General features: G+C 35.6%; 1 protein-coding gene across 2 annotated transcripts in view; it reads left to right on the forward strand.

Annotated features, from left to right (window-relative positions):
* Nucleotides 1-16,520, forward strand: part of LOC150101286 (phosphatidylinositol 4-phosphate 5-kinase type-1 alpha-like) — a 597,237-nt gene that overhangs the window by 311,691 nt on the left and 269,026 nt on the right. For both annotated transcript variants that reach the window (XM_090401030.1, XM_090401031.1), the window contains exon 13: nt 8,370-8,457. In XM_090401030.1, the coding sequence (XP_090257156.1) occupies nt 8,370-8,457 (88 nt within the window). The remainder of the gene's footprint in view (nt 1-8,369; nt 8,458-16,520) is intronic.

Below are 16,520 nucleotides of genomic sequence, written 5' to 3' on the forward strand. Positions count from 1 at the left end.
TACACAAAGATTATTGAAGAAAAAATGAAAGAGTTTGAGAACAGGAATCAAACCTTGGAGATTCAGTGGCAAACTCTGAAGAAAACATTGATTGATTCTGCCAGAGAGGGATGTGGTGAGGTTATCTGTAAGGATAAAAAAATCAGAACTCCCTGGTGGACACAGGAAGTTAAAGAGGCAGTGAAGGAAAAGAAGAAAGCATACCAAAAGTTCCTGTCAAATAAGTCAGCTTGTGCTCTTAGAGAATATAGAGACAAATGCAAGAATGCTAAACACTGTGTAAAACTAGCTAAACAAAAGTCATGGGAGGACTTTGGCAAGAATATAGAAAATAAATATCAAGAAGGTGGCAAAATATTCTGGAGGTTGTTGAAGAAGCTGAAGAATGGAGGAAAGAATGCTATAAAAGGAATTAGAGATGATAAAGGTGACATGAAAACGGGAGAAAAAGATATCCTTGAAGTATTGAGTAATTACTTTGAAAAACTGCTAAATGAAACAAGCAGTGACAGCACAGTGATAAAAAACACTGACCAGGCATGCAGTCAGGAATACATATCCATACTTGAAGTAGAAAAAGCCATCAAAGGCTTGAAATGTGGAAAGGCAGCAGGAGTAGATGATATTCGACCAGAAATGCTGAAGTATGGTGGTATAAGAGTCTTACAGTGGCTGCACTGCATAGTTCAGAAAGCCTGGACAGAGGGACGAATTCCCGATGACTGGAGTAGAGCTCTCATAGTACCCATATATAAAAAGGGAAATAAAACTGCATGTGAGAATTACAGAGGTATTTCCCTACTGAGTGTTCCTGGCAAGATCTATGCAAGTATACTTGAGAAACGGTTGAGAAGAATTGTGGAAGAAAAGCTTGGTGAAGAACAAGCTGGATTCAGGCCAAATAGAGGCTGTCAGGATCAGATCTTCACTTTACGACAAATAGTCGAGAAAGCATGGGAATATACAAAGATCTGTATTTAAGTTTTGTCGATCTGGAAAAGGCATATGACAAGGTGCCAAGAGAGAAGCTATTCAATACGCTGCAGTTATATGGTGTCAATGGGGCATCATATCAAGCAATACTTAGTCTTTATTTGAGTTGTAAGTCAGCAGTTAGAATTGAAGGAAGTACAGGAAGATGGTTTAATGTTAAATCTGGTGTGAGACAAGGATGTACATTATCCCCTCTGTTATTCATTTTCTATATGGATCACATTATGAAGGAAAGTGGTATTAAACATGATATCAAAATCGGAGATGTTAATGTCAGCTCTTTGCTTTATGCAGATGATGTTATACTTCTAAATAAATCTGCTACAAGTCTGCAAGATTCTCTGACTAAATTGAATAGCTGTTGTAATAGATATGGTATGAAGGTCAGCAATAAAAAGACAAAGACAATGAAAATAGGCAGAGTCATTGAAAATGTCAACTGTGTTGTGAGTGGAGAACCTGTGGAAAAAGTAAAACATTTCAGCTATTTAGGCACGATTTTTACTGAAGATGGTAAAATAAATATAGAAATAGACAACAGAATAAGCAAAGCTGGTATGGTGGGAAGTCAATTGAATAAATTCATATGGAATAAGAAAGAAATTAGTCGGAACACTAAATTAGCTGTGTACAAGACAGTGTTCAAACCAGTTTTAACTTATGGATCTGAGAGCTGGATCAGAAGTAAAACACTTGACCAAAGACTAGAGACCACAGATATGAGAGTCCTGAGAAAGGTTATAGGCGTGAACAGATGGCATCAATGGCAATATAATATTAAAAACGAGGATATTAGGAAAGAACTTAAAATTGTCAGCATCCAGGAATGTGTTAGCAGAGCTAATCTCAGGTGGTATGGTCACTTAAACAGAATGGGCGAGGAAAGATTAGCAAAACAAGTGTTTTCTGCCAGGTTGGCAGCAAAACGACCTAGAGGAAGACCAAGATATAGGTGGATTGATACTGTACAAAGTGCTTTAGACAATAGAAATATAAGATCTGATAATGTTGGAGTCTTGACAAGTAACAGACTGATTTGGAGGAAAATTGCAGATAGGAAATTAATAATGATGTAATTTTTTCATGTAGTACTATCATATCCTGTACACCCCTTGAGGGTACATAACAGGAATTTGATGATGATGATGATGATAAATCACACAAGCAGTTTGGGCCTCAGCCTCCTGTTCGCCTGGAGTCTAATATGCTTTCTTCTCAACCGCAGACAAAAGTGTCCAAATTGCAGACTGTTCTTATAGCACCACACGGAAAAAGCATGTTTCCTTAAATTCTGCTTAATTACTCCACGGTTACTTTAATCCAACATTTAACATAAGAAAATCTTACGCTCACCGTTCTTGCCTTGAACTGGATATTCTGGTCTGCTTACAGTATCTTCACTGATGGAGGCCTTGCTATTCCTTTGTTTCCATACGAACCGAAAACACTCATACACAGATTTGAACACTGACGTTGATCTCATCAGTGGCTCTTTCTTCTTATGGATCTGGATACATTGTAGTTGCAGCCTTGGCCCACGTAGCATACATAGCAAGGGGGGATTCTTGCTACATGTGGTGGCAAGCTCTACACAGCTCTCCGACAGGGAACTAGGTGCTGACATGCTTTAGTTATACATATTTACTTGGCAATTTATGCATAATTTCATATTATAATTCATTTACAACTATTCTCTATTAAACTCGTGGGTTATTTTAACACTGTTCAGAGCTTACACACTTGGTATATACATGTTCTTGGGACATTAGTCGGTACATTTCCCATCCGGAGGCATAAGCATGTCCTTATCCACTTCTTTCGAGATAACTTAATGTTGGGTGGGGAAAAAAAGGCGACTCATCATTTTTTTCCAACACCACATCAGCTACTAGAACAAATCCGCCCCAACTTAACATCACCAGAGTTCAAGATTGGTACTATCAACATAAGAAGCCTGAATGGCAAAGAAATGGAGCTGGCTGAGGAATTGGATAAATACAAGATCGACATAATAGGGGTGATTGAAACAAAAAAGACAAAACTGGTGAGATCTTTCTGAGCAATAAATACAAATGTTATATTTAGGGCAATGACAATCAAGGAAAAGAAGGTATAGCCATAGTATTCAACACTAAATACGAGGCTAATCTTTTTGATTGGCAGGCCATATCAAGTAGAGTGATGTGGGAAAATATTAGAATGGGGATCTGGACAATGAGACTTATTTGTGCCTATTGTCCCACAGAAGGTTCTACTGAGGTAGAAGTAGAGGAATGTTTTGAGGCTTTAGAGAAAGCAACTGACACAATGAAAAAAAAAAAGTTGGTCCTTGTTGGGGATCTAAATAGCAGAGTAGGAAATGATTGTCAGACACAAAAATATTTGCGGGAAATTTGAAGAAAAGAGCAGAGCTAATAATAATGGCAAATACCTGTTGGATTTCTGCTCAGGACATGGACTGGTTATTACTAACACAATGTTCCAACATAAAAATGTGCATAAATTCACATGGAGAGAAGAGGCAAGGAATAAGAAAAGTCTCATTGACTGTTTGATTGTTGATAGTGATGTTTTCCCACTGGTGCAGGACACTAGAGTGTACAGAGGATTTGAAATTTGAAGTGATCACCATTTTAGTCTACAATAGATTCACTTCCTTCTGGCCACATTATGAAAGATTCCTTCATAATTTCCTTGGATCTCAGAGCTAACTCTTTTCATAGTGAATAAGGAAGTTTTGCCTTCTTTACCATGCTAGTCACTTTCCTGGCCTGAGTCTTATATTGTTCATGCATCTGATTTCCACCCCCTCGTTGTACTTCTTCCATAACTTCTTTTTTTATCTGCATTTCTTATCTGATGTCATTAGTAATCCACTTTATACCAAATTGTGTTTTGTCTTACACTCAAGGTATACAACTTGGCATTGCTGTTGAAAGTTTATTTTTCACTTGGTTAGACTATAATAAATGTAGTTTAATCCTTTATCCAAGTGTGAGCAAACAAAGTTTGTGCCTGAAAGTATCTTCAGGAGTGGGGTAAGGTGGTACAACACCGGGCAACTTGTTGCAAAGGTGGAGCACACTAACATCACTCCTATCTCAGTATTTACCATAATGCAAAACACATCTCCTTGCTGATATGTATAATGTTATGCATTAAGAGAAGGGCCACTACCCAGGCTAGTTTCGACCTTTATTGAGGTCTCTTCAGTGGGAGCCAGGCACAAGTGGAGATACCAGGTAGAAGCATTAGCAAGGTCATCTCCACCTATAGGAGTTGCCAAACAGTGTGCCACCTTTTTATTAAATTACTCTGGATTTAGAGAAAGATGTTAAAAGTTTATTTTTCACTTGGTTAGACTATAATAAATTTAGTTTAATCCTTTATCCAAGTGTGAGTAAACAAAGTTTGCACCTGAAAGTATCTTCAGGACTGGGGTAAGGTAGTACAACACCGGGCTACTCTCGTTGCAAAGATGGAGCAAGCTAACATCACTCCTATCTCAGTATCTCCCATAATGCAAAACACATCTCCTTGTGGATATGTATAATATTATGCATCTTTCTCTAAATCCAGAGTAATTTAATAAAAAGGTGGCACACCATTTGTTAACTCCTATAGGTGGAGATCATCATCATCATCATACGTATCAAGGATTTAGGCCTAGCGTGGCCTATTCCGGCCTTAGAAGTCAACATGGAATCGTTTAAGAGGACGTCCTGGTTTTCTTTTTCCTAATGGCTTGTACTTTAAGGCTTGTTTTGGTAATCTTTCTGTTTTCATTCTTTGAACGTGTTCCATCCATCTATGTTTATATTTTTTAATTTTTTCAATTACTGGTTCTTGGTTTAGTTCTTTCATAATATCTTCGTTTCTTTTGTGATCAAATAGGGTATACTTTGCAGTTTTTCTCATAAACTTCATTTCTGCTGTTGTTAATCTTTGTTTGTCTTTTTGTTTTATTGTCCAGATTTCGCTTCCATACATTAAGACCGGTAGGGCTAATGTATTGTATACTTTTAGCCTGGTTTGTTTTTGAACTAGGTTTGGTTTAAATATAGAGTTAATTACCCCTGTTATTTTTAAATATTTTGGAATTTTTATGTTTATATCTTTTTCATTTTCATAAGTGATCATACATCCTAGGTAGTTAAATGAATTCACCTGTTCTAAGATCTTGTTATCTAATACTATTTTAGTTCTTGCTGGATCTTGTCCTTTAAAGGCCATAGTTTTTGATTTTTCCATTGATATTATCATACCATAATCTTTGGATATCTCATTTAGATTTAAAATAGCTTTCTGTAAGTTATCTTCAGAATTTGTAATTATTATTTGGTCGTCTGCAAAGAGGAGAGTGTTTAAGTTAACTGTAGGTGAAAGTTTAATTCCTTGATGTAAATTTTTACTCCATTTTATTATTATTTCATTTAAGTAGATATTAAAAAGAGTTGCTGAGAGGGGACATCCCTGTTGGACCCCTTGGTTTATCTCTCTTGTATATGATAGCTCATGATTTAATCTTATTTGTATTTGATTATTTTCATATATACTTGTGACAGCTTTTAGTATATATTATTTGGTATTTGTCTTTCTTTTAATATGTTAAATAATATGTTTCTTTTAACTTTGTCAAATGCTTTTTCAAAGTCAATAAATGCAATATGGGTTTCTAAATTATATTCTCTTCTTTTCTCTATTATTAATTTTAGGCAGAAGGCTGGGTCTATACATGATCGTCCTTTTCTAAATCCATTTTGTACCTCTAGAATAAAGTTTTCGGAATATTTCATTAGTTTGTTATTTAAGATTCTGCTGTATATTTTGTAACATGAATTTAGTATACTGATACCTCTATAGTTTTTAGGGTTCTCTCTATTACCTTTCTTAAAGATAGGAATCACAATTTCTTTTTTCCATTCTATTGGGGGGATACCAGTTGAGTAAATTTTATTTAAAAATAATAAGAGTCTTCCTTTGAATCTTGTTCCTGCGTATTTATATAGTTCTGAACCTAGCTTATCTTCTCCATGTGATTTTCCGTTTCTTGTTTCTTTCAGGCTGATTTCTAATTCTTCTCCAGTTATTTCCTTTTCATTTTCGTTAATTGTTTGCCAGTTGTCTTTTTTAAAATATTTGTCTGTCCACAGTTCTGTGTAGTAATTTAGAAATTCTTCTAATTTCAATTCAGTGTTTAATTTTATGTTTTCTTTGGTATCTGCATTTAGGTGTTTCAAAATCTTATATACATTGGGTCTTATTTTATATAAATCATGTTCTAAATTAGAAACAAATTTATTCCATGATTCTCTATGTCTTTTTCTGACTTCTCTTTTAGCTATGGCTTTTATTCTTTTATATTCTATTTCATCTTCTAATCTTTTACTGCTTAACCATTTGTGATAGGCTTCTTTTTTCTTTTTGATTATTTCTTTGATTGTATCATCCCAGATCTTCAGTTTTTTTCTTTTATTGAGTTTTTTGGTCTTTCCAAAGCTTTCATTTGCTGCTGCATTTAGTATCGTTTTTATATTAAGCCATTCTATTTCTATTTCTTCATTTTGTTTTATTTTATCTAGATACTGGTTAATCCTTTGTTCATATAGCCATTGTACATTTGTGTCATTCAATAGTCTAGTTTTATAAACAAATTTTTCTTTTTCTTTCTGTTCTTGTTACTTGTAGCCATTTAGGTGGTAATCTTAATATTATTTTAACAAGGAAGTGGTCGCTGCTTATTTCATATCCTCTGTGAACTCTAACATCTAGTGAAAATTTTGATGTCTTTTCATTTAATATGAAGTAATCTAATATTGATTTCCATCCTCTTGCTGCCCAAGTATATTTATGTATGTCTTTATGTTTATAGAAGGAATTCATTATTTTTAGGTTATTATAAACTACAAAGTCGATCAATTTTTTACCATTTCTGTTTAGAGTGTGTTCTCCATGTATTCCTATATTATTATTAATTTTCGTGTTTCCAATTCTTGCATTTAAGTCTCCTGATAAAATTATGTAATCATTTTTATTTATTTTATTATATATGTTTTGTAGCTGATTATAAAAATCAATATTATCCTGTTCTCGTCCTTCTTCTGGGGCATATAAACCAATTATTGTTAAATAGCCTCTATCTATTTTTATTCTGGCTTCTATTATTCTTTCATTCCATAATTTATAATGTTTTAACTGTTTTGAAAGGGAGTTATGAATCCAAATCATGACTCCTGCTTGTGCTCTTTGGTCTCTGTCGACTCCACTGTATATCACATATATAGGTGGAGATAACCTTGCTAATGCTTCTGCCTGGTATCTCCACTTGTGCCTGGCTCCCACTGAAGAGACCTCAATAAAGGTCAAAACTAGTCTGGGCAGTGGCCCTTCCCTTAATGCATAACATTATACATATCCGCAAGGAGATGTGTTTTGCATTATGGGAGATACTGAGATAGGAGTGATGTTAGCTTCCTCCATCTTTGCAACGAGTTGCCCGGTGTTGTACCACCTTATCCCAGTCCTGAAGATACTTTCAGACGCAAACTTTGTTTGCTCACACTTGGATAAAGGATTAAATTAAATTTATTATTGGCATTGCTGCTAACAAATCTTTTTTCATTGTATTAAACATATTTTGTTTGTGTAATCCTGTTTGATCTACTAGTTTTGCCAGTCCTTTGGATGTCTGCAGAACTGAACCAGCAAAGGTTGGTCAATTGGTTAGAGCCTCTGCTGTTAATGGCTCACACAAAAAGTTAAGCAAGTTTGAGCACGGTTAGTTGTTGGAAGTGGATCAATCATTCAATGCTGTTGGCACACTTTTCCCTCGATGAGTCTTTGGGCTCCCTGGAGGTGTCAAATAATAATAATTATGAAACTAATTAAGCCTACCCCTCTTCCAAAAAAAAAAATATGCAGATATAACTCTTATTCTTTAAGAAACTGCCATGTGATAGTGTATAAGACATAGTTGGCAATTCTGGTGACTCAAATAACAGTAATAATAATAATAAACCTCCAGATAATACCTGAAAGTTATGAGTCGAAAACCCACTAGGTATATTTTTATAAAATGTGTTTATGGTAAAAAATTGTCATTACTTGATGTTGCATTACCAGTTTCTATTGAAGGCTTATTATTTAGTTCGTGTGTGTGTGTGGGGGGGGGTAGAAAAATATTTTTAGTCTCTATATTTGTATAATACTAATGGTATGAACGAATTATAGATTCCTAACTTTTCATGGGTGTGACTACTTATGCTAACAGGTGCAATAAAAAAAAAAATTTTAAATGGATAGTTTTGCATTTACTGTTTCATTACTGTTATTAAAAGTCATTTATTAAATATAATAATATAATGCTGTCATTTCAGGATACAGTGTCTGTACATAGACCTGGATTTTATGCTCAGAGATTTCAAGATTTTATGGGGAAAATTGTATTCAAAAAGATTCCCTCATGTAAGAAATATTTCACTGGTAATCGCAAAAAAAAAGAAAAAAAAAGTTACTTTGTTGAAATTTTTTTCTGAATCATTCTGAATTAATATCAATTAACCAAAAAAGCTCATGTGGTTTTTCATAATAAAAATTAAACAACTGCAGAAATTTTCAATCGGAATTGCCTATTTTGCATGTGATTGTCTAGTGCCAAAAAAAAAAAAAAAAGAGGTGATAATCGCTTAGAGAAATGTCAGGAGAATATGGAGGGAGTATATCTCCCATAATAGCACTTACTTCTGATTAACTAGTCCTAGCTGTTTCTAAAGTAACACATCCTACACCCACTCGAGTTGTGTTGAGTAGATCTCGGCCTCAATTGTTTGTCCTGCAGCGAGAAACTTGTAGTCGATAATACCAGCTCCATTTCACCACTCCCAAGCATAGTCTTCTGGGAATGAAGCGGTGCCTTTGAAGTGTGCGGTACTTGATCGGTTGGTGACAACAATGATAAGTTTGTTTCCTGTTAGAATACAAGATCCGTTTTTCATTACAAGTGAGCAAGTAATCCAAAAATGGCTCAATTTTATGACATGAAAAAGTGAAGAACAAATTGATAGCCTTTGAAGTTTATTGTCATCTAATAATGCATGTGAGACCTATTTGCTTAGCTTCCATGATTTTCCCACTTGATGCAAGTGTAAACAAATTGTTTCACCATTCCCATTAAACATTTGAGAAAGTTTTTGACATGTTAATGTGGAATTATTTTCAGCAGTGGCACTCAATTCTTCATTATCTTCTCGAATGTGATGCGTCTTCAAGTGATTCATCACCAGAAACAAATGTTTTTAACCATTTCTGTGCAGTATATTCTGCTATTGCACCTTTTCCAAATGAAACTCATATCTTATGAGATGCTTCTGAAGCTTTTGAACCGAGTTTAAATTCATAAACTACCAAAAACCACACAAACATTTTTGGTTATCTAATAACCAAATCAATAGAAACAATAGAAAACAATAGTAACATGAAGGTCCTAAGTAAGAAGGTCCCAAACTTACAATGAAATAGACTTCTTCCTCTCCAACAGAAGATATATAATAAATAATACCGAAGTGCTTAATAGATTTAACACTGGAAGTGACCACAGACTAGTAAGGGCAAAAGTATGGATCAACAAAAAATGGGAACGGAATAAGCTCATAAGAAAAAAGTACAATTTAGTGAATCTACAAAACCTCTACCACAATAAAAGCTGTTATAGAGAATCACTTAAAAAATGAACTGTAAAAGTTAAACACAGCTACTACCATCGATGATGCTAATGAAATATTAACAAAATATATCTTGAATTGTGCACTAGAAATAGGAGGTGTAAAAAAGGCACCAAGGAGAGGAAAAACTAAGACAGGAAACCTTAGATCTGATGAAGAAAAGAAGAGATATGAAAAGAGATTTGAATGACACCAATAAAATAGAATATATGGAAATTTGTAAAAGGATGAAACATGAACTTAGATTGTATAAGACTAGGAAAATTAAAGAAACAATAGAAAACAATAGTAACATGAAGGTCCTAAGACAAACATTATCAGTTGGAACAAAGGAAATAGCTGCTGTAAGAGGAAAAAATGGTGAACTGATAAAAAATAGAGATGCAATAATCAAAAGAATTCAGGAATTTTATACTGAACTTTATGAAGACAAAGACCGGGACATCCAAGAATCATCTATGGATTACTCAAGTGAGGAAGAACATGATGCCCCTGAGATCTTACAAGGTGAAGTGGAAATGGCACTGCGGGAGATGAAGAATGGAAAGTCCCCAGGAGAAGATGGAATTATGGTAGACTTCTTAAAACTGGGAGGAAGCTCTGTCATCAAACAATTGAGTAAACTCTTCAATTAATGTCTAAAACAGAGAAAAATTCCGAAAAATTGGAACAATTCATTTCTAATATTAATTTTTAAAAAGGGCAATAAGGAAGAAATTAAAAACTACAGACCTATAAGCCTACTCCCCACCATATATAAAGTTTTCACAAAAATTATAAATAATAGAATAAAACCTAAACTAGAGGGAATGCAATCCTGTGAACAAGCTGGATTTAGGAAGAATTACAATACTTTAGACCATATTCACACATTTAGACAGCTCATTGAAAAATCAATTGAATACAATAAACCCTTATGTCTGGCCTATATAGACTATGAAAAAGCATTTGATTCAGTTAAAACAACACTAAAAGCACTTGAAACCCAGGGAACTGAGAAACTATATATTGAAACACGAAAACATATTTACAATAATGCAACTTCTGTAATTAAATTATATAAAAACAGTGAAAAGTTCCCAATACAAAAAGGCATCCGGCATGGTGACACCATATCTCCCAAATTATTTATAGCTGCACTAGAGGAAGGCTTTAGAAGCCTTGATTGGGAAACAAAAAGAATAAACATTAATGGAGAAAGGCTGCATCATCTGAAATTTGCAGATGATATTGTCCTGATAGCAGATAATCTTGAAGATCTGGAAGAAAGGCTAAATCAGCTAAACGAAGCCTCCAGAGAAATTGGATTAAAAATAAATAGAGAAAAAACAAAATAATGATGAATAAATACATAAACCATAGAACTATCAAAGTTAAAAACCATGAAATAGAACCAAGAAATTGGCCCAAATATACATACTTCATATGTATATTTGGGCCAATTGTTATCCTTTGAGGAGTGCCAAAGAAAAGAGATTGAATGAAGAATTCACCTTGGATGGATGGCTTATGGGAAAATGAGAGACATATTCAGAAGTGACATCCCTATGAGTCTAAAAAGGAAAGCTTTCGACCAGTGCATACTTCCTGTCTTCCAACATACCTCCTCCAACATATGGAGGAGAAACATGGACTTTAACAGAAGCCCTAAACAAAAAGCTGAGAACAACACAACATCACATGGAAAGAAGTATGCTAAAAATAACATTAAGAGATAGGAAGACAAATATCTGGATAAGATCTCAAACAGGTGTCATGGATATTGTAAAATACATTAAACAGGCTAAGTGGAGATGGGCTGGCCATATTGCCAGATGCAGTGACGGGAGATGGACTAGAAAAACAACAGAGTGGAGAACAATGGATGGAGCAAGACAAAGAGGGAGACCGAGAAGAAGGTGGAGAGATGAACTGGAACAAATTGCAGGAGTGAGATGGATGGGAGAAACAGAAAATTGAGTGATCTGGAAAATCATGGGGGAGACCTTCGTCCAGCAGTGGACAGAACCAGAAGGTCGAAGAAGAAGAAGAATAACTTCTAATGATTCTAAGTTATTAGTATATTTAAGTTCATAATTTTTTTAAAGTTATTAAATTATAGATTTAATAACTTAAATCTGTGTCTTAACTAAATTGCACACGACAATTTAAATAGCAGCCTCAATGCATGTGTAACCAGATACAAGTACAGAAATTGTAAATAGGCCAAGGCTCAATTTTAGCACAAAAAATTATTTTATTTTTTTTTTGGCACCAAAAAAAAAAAAAAAAAAAAAAGAGAGAGAGAGAGACTCATAGAAATCTAACATATGAGTATGTAAAGTAGCTTCACAACTTTTAGAGAATGATTTTATCATCCATTTACACCAAAACAACTACACTAGAGAAGATAGTTCAGTATTGGTGTTATACCAGACCTCCTTGTACTCACAAGAGTTATTGTCATTACCTGGTTAAAACTTAACACATTGAGTTCTAGTGTACTCATCACTTGGCAACTACTGTCTTTAGGAGAAATATTATTATTATTATGGGCTACTCCATGAAGTTCTTAGACTCATCGAGGTAGGATCTAAACATTATTTCAACCATTATCCAACATTTCCGTAGTATCTATCACACTTTGCTTTGAACTCATTCACAGCCATGGCACCCACAACAGACTTTGGCGACCTATTAAATTCATTCACCACTCTCCAAGCAAAAAACTTCTTTCATAAAACACCCTTGCTAACTACACTCTTACTCAGTTTCCAAAGATGGCTCTAGTTCTCCCGCCTGTTCTGAAAATTTTCCTCTGAATTATTCATTTAAAAACTCTTCAGTAATTTGTATGTCTCAGTCATATCACCCCTTTTCTGCCTGTCAGCCAGTTTCTGTAACCCACAAATCTTCAAGCTGTTCTCGTAAGGTTCATTCCATAGACCTGCTACCATCTTGGTCACTTGCCTCTGTATCCTCTCCACCTCTTCCTCATTGCCAAGCCACCCTGGTGACCAGATCTGCACACAGCAGTTAAGATGGGGACTTATCAAGGCTCGATAAAGAGGAATGATGACCTGCTTGTCTCTACTCTTCAAAGTATTCTTTAGTAACCAAGTAATCTGAGGAGCTACTTTAGCCACTTTTCCTATATGCTCTATAAACTTTAACTTCCTATCCATTAACACTCCCAAATCTCTACTTTCGTCAGTTTCCTGGAGTACAGTTCCATCAATGTGGTATACATCTGGTAATGATTTCACCCCAAAACGAATAACTTTACACTTTGCCACATTAAACTGACATCCATTCTCTTTTGCCCAAACTGCCAGTCTATTCAAATCATCCTGCAAAATTTTAACATCATCTGTATTAACTATTGCTCTATGCAATTTTGCATCATAGCAGTCACAGGCCTTCTTCTGGACTGTACTCCTGAAACTACTCTCTAATATCTCTCCATCAACCATCTTCTTATCTACCTCACCAACCTTATATCCATCCCCATGTGCTGCAGTTATCCTGTCAGAAGGCAACTTCTTTTGGCAACTCCTATAGATAAAGATGACCTCTCCATTGCTTCTGCCTTGGTATCTCCACCTCAGGGTCTGGCTCCCACCGACGAGACCTCAATGGGGGTCGAAATCGGTCTGTGTACTGGCCCTTCCCTTAATGCATTGCATCATACGTGTCCACGGGGAGATGTGTTTTTGCATTGTGGGAGATGCTGAGATGGGAGTGATGATAGCTTGGTCCACCTTTGCTTCTAGTTGCCTGGTGTTGCACTACCTTTCCTCAGTCCTGAAGATATTTTCAGGTGCAAACTTTGTTTGCTTGCACTTGGAAAGGGGATTAAACTAAATTTATTATAGTCTAACCAAGCGCAAAATAAACTTTCAACATCTTTTTCTAAATCCAGAGTAATTTAATAATAAGGTGGCACATCTTTTGTCAACTCCTATAGGTAAAGATGACCTCTCCTATTGCTTCTGCCTTGGTATCTTCACCTCAGGGCCTGGCTCCCACTGACGAGACCTCAATGGGGGTCAAAATCGGTCTGGGTAGTGGCTCTTCCCTTAATGTATACGTGTCTGTGGGAAGATGTGTTTTGCATTGTGGGACATGCTGGTATGGGAGTGATGATAGCTTGGTCCACCTTTGCTTCGAGTTGCCTGGTGTTGCACTACCTTTCCTCAGTCCTGAAGATATTTTCGGGCGCAAACTTTATTTGCTCGAACTTGGATAGGGGATTAAACTAAATTTATTATAGTCTAACCAGGTGCAAAATAAACTTTCAACATCCTGTCAGAAGCTTTTGCAAAGTCCAGCAGTGTATCACTGTAAACCCATTACCTTTATCTAACTTGTTTATCTTTTATAGTACAGTGACAGCCGAGTTGGATAAAAGTAATGGTTAAATGGATAAAGGTTAGATAAAGGTCTATTCCTGTATTTTGCTATTGACCAACTTTTCCAGTACCTTTACAAGGTATTATTGGAAACCCTGATGTAACAACTTACTTACTGATCAGCATATTAGCCTCCTTTATTCTATGGAACTATTTTTACCACTTTCCATCTCCTTGGGACTAATCCAGAGACAGATTAAACAACGTGGTCAAAGGCACTGACAATTCCTTAGCACCTTCTCATAAATGTTGAGCTGGTATACCATCAAGGTATACTAGCTTGAGTTTTATTCTGTTTTCACATCAAGTTTCTAATATGCTATGCACTTCTATTTCATTTACCTTGGTTCCCATATAAGCCTTTGCTGCTCTCGTTACTACAATCTCCACCTGCTGGATGATATACTCTTGCAAAGTGTTCATTGAGTAATTCTACTATTTCAACTGATTCAGTTACCTCCCTACCATTGGCATTCATTAAAATCTGCCATAAACATTCTTTCTTTTTCTTGCAGCATATCAAAAGAACTGTTAGGATTTTCATTAGCCTGCACTGCTAATTTCCTTTCATACTCTGCTTTTGCCTTTCTTACTGTGCTGGTTACCCTTCTGACCTTTTTTTTGTACTGCTCATGTGCCTGATGATCAGCCAAGTAATTCCATATATATATATATCCCCCCTCTTAACTAAAAATTCCACACATTTAGCCACTTCTCAGGTCAAGATCACATGTTCAGTCTCTCATCAGTTGGTGACAACGTTGTCATACTGGTTATAGACAAAGCAACATATTGATTATAGCAACAGATTCATGACATTCATTACAGAGCCTCAATTTCCATCTTTTTTATTGGCGAACTTTCGCTAAAAATTACAAATCTGAAATCTCATGACATTAGAGGGCCTTCAAACCCATTAGGAAATCTGTTATGCTTGCCCAAGGACCATAACCCTTTCAGCAAACATCCTGGAGTTTACGATATTCCATGTTCTTGTGGCCTTAATTACATAGGATAAACATTGAGAGTTTAGAAATAAAACAAAAGGAGCATATTGGTGATGACAATAAAAACAGCAAAGACGGCTCAGGCCTGGCATTCCATTTCTCCCACACTCACCACAGCATTGAATGGCATAAGAGTTCCATGCGGTAGTAGAAGAAAACTTCAACTACCGCAACAACAAAGAGACTACAATAGTAATCGACTCAAGGTACTCTAAACAGAAACCAAGGAATGATTTTGTGTGACATTTGGAAGTCATTCATTAGATCTTTAATTTTTCTGCAAACTATCGAAAACACCTGCTAATCAGTGACTAACCATGTGCGGAATCCATGCTCCACGTGTTTCTGTTGTACTTGTATTCTTGTGAAATGGTTTTTTCATCACTGAAAAAACGCAATCGGTGTTTTTTTAGTGATGTATTGATTCGTATTTAACGCTTTTTGTGTATTTGTATTTTCATCCCAACCCAGATGAAGCCATTAACTTAAGCAGTGAAACTAGTAGGATTGTTAAATCTTTACAACCCATAAACCCAGTGTTAGTCATTTTTTAATTACGTTAGTTTTTTTGGCTAAAAATAACAACATACTTATTATATATGTTTATTTTATGCACATATGTGCACACGTCTAACAAGCAACAGACTAACACATGCTGTGAAATGGTAATCTGTTAATCCAGTATCATGCACTGTTACAAAAGGCTTACCTATGCTATAAGGAAGAGGAGACAGTTCACTGATAAGGAAGAAGAGTTCTCAATACAACTGTAACTTCCTCAAGCAGTATGTGACAGAAGGAACTCATGGTCAAAGAGTGAGATTTGATTATAATGTCAGAGAGCATTTCGGTTAAAGATGCAACTATTCTGCTTCTGGTTAGTGACAGTGATCATACGGTAATGACTTGGGAAGTGTGACTAAGTTTATGAATGTTCCACTTAGAAAAGGTTACATGCTGAACTACAAAGCAGGAAATCATGACCAACTGAAGAGTATACTGAGTTCAGTGGAATGGGATCGGTTGCTGGATGGGAAGAAATCAACAGTGCATGGGAAGCATTTAAAAACAGTACTTACATGATGCGATATGAGAATGTATCCTGAGAGTTCATCATCTTCGTATTCCTGCCATGTACCCTCAAGGGGTGTACAGGATATGCTAGTACTACATGAAAAAATTACATCATTACTGACTTCCCATCTACAATTTTCCTCCAAATCAGTCTGTTACTTGTCAAGACTCCAACATTATCAGATCTTATATTTCTATCGTCTAAGGCACTTTGTACCGTATCAGTCCACCTATATCTTGGTCTTCCTCTGGGTCGTTTTCCTGCCAACCTGGCAGAGAACACTTGCTTTGCTAATCTTTTCTCTCCCATTCTATTTAAGTGACCATACCACCTG

Source organism: Typopeltis vanoorti, chromosome 11, assembly GCF_054136105.1.
Source record: "Typopeltis vanoorti isolate ZY-2024b chromosome 11, IOZ_Tvanoo_1.0, whole genome shotgun sequence".
NCBI classification, from domain to species: Eukaryota; Metazoa; Arthropoda; class Arachnida; order Uropygi; family Thelyphonidae; genus Typopeltis; species Typopeltis vanoorti.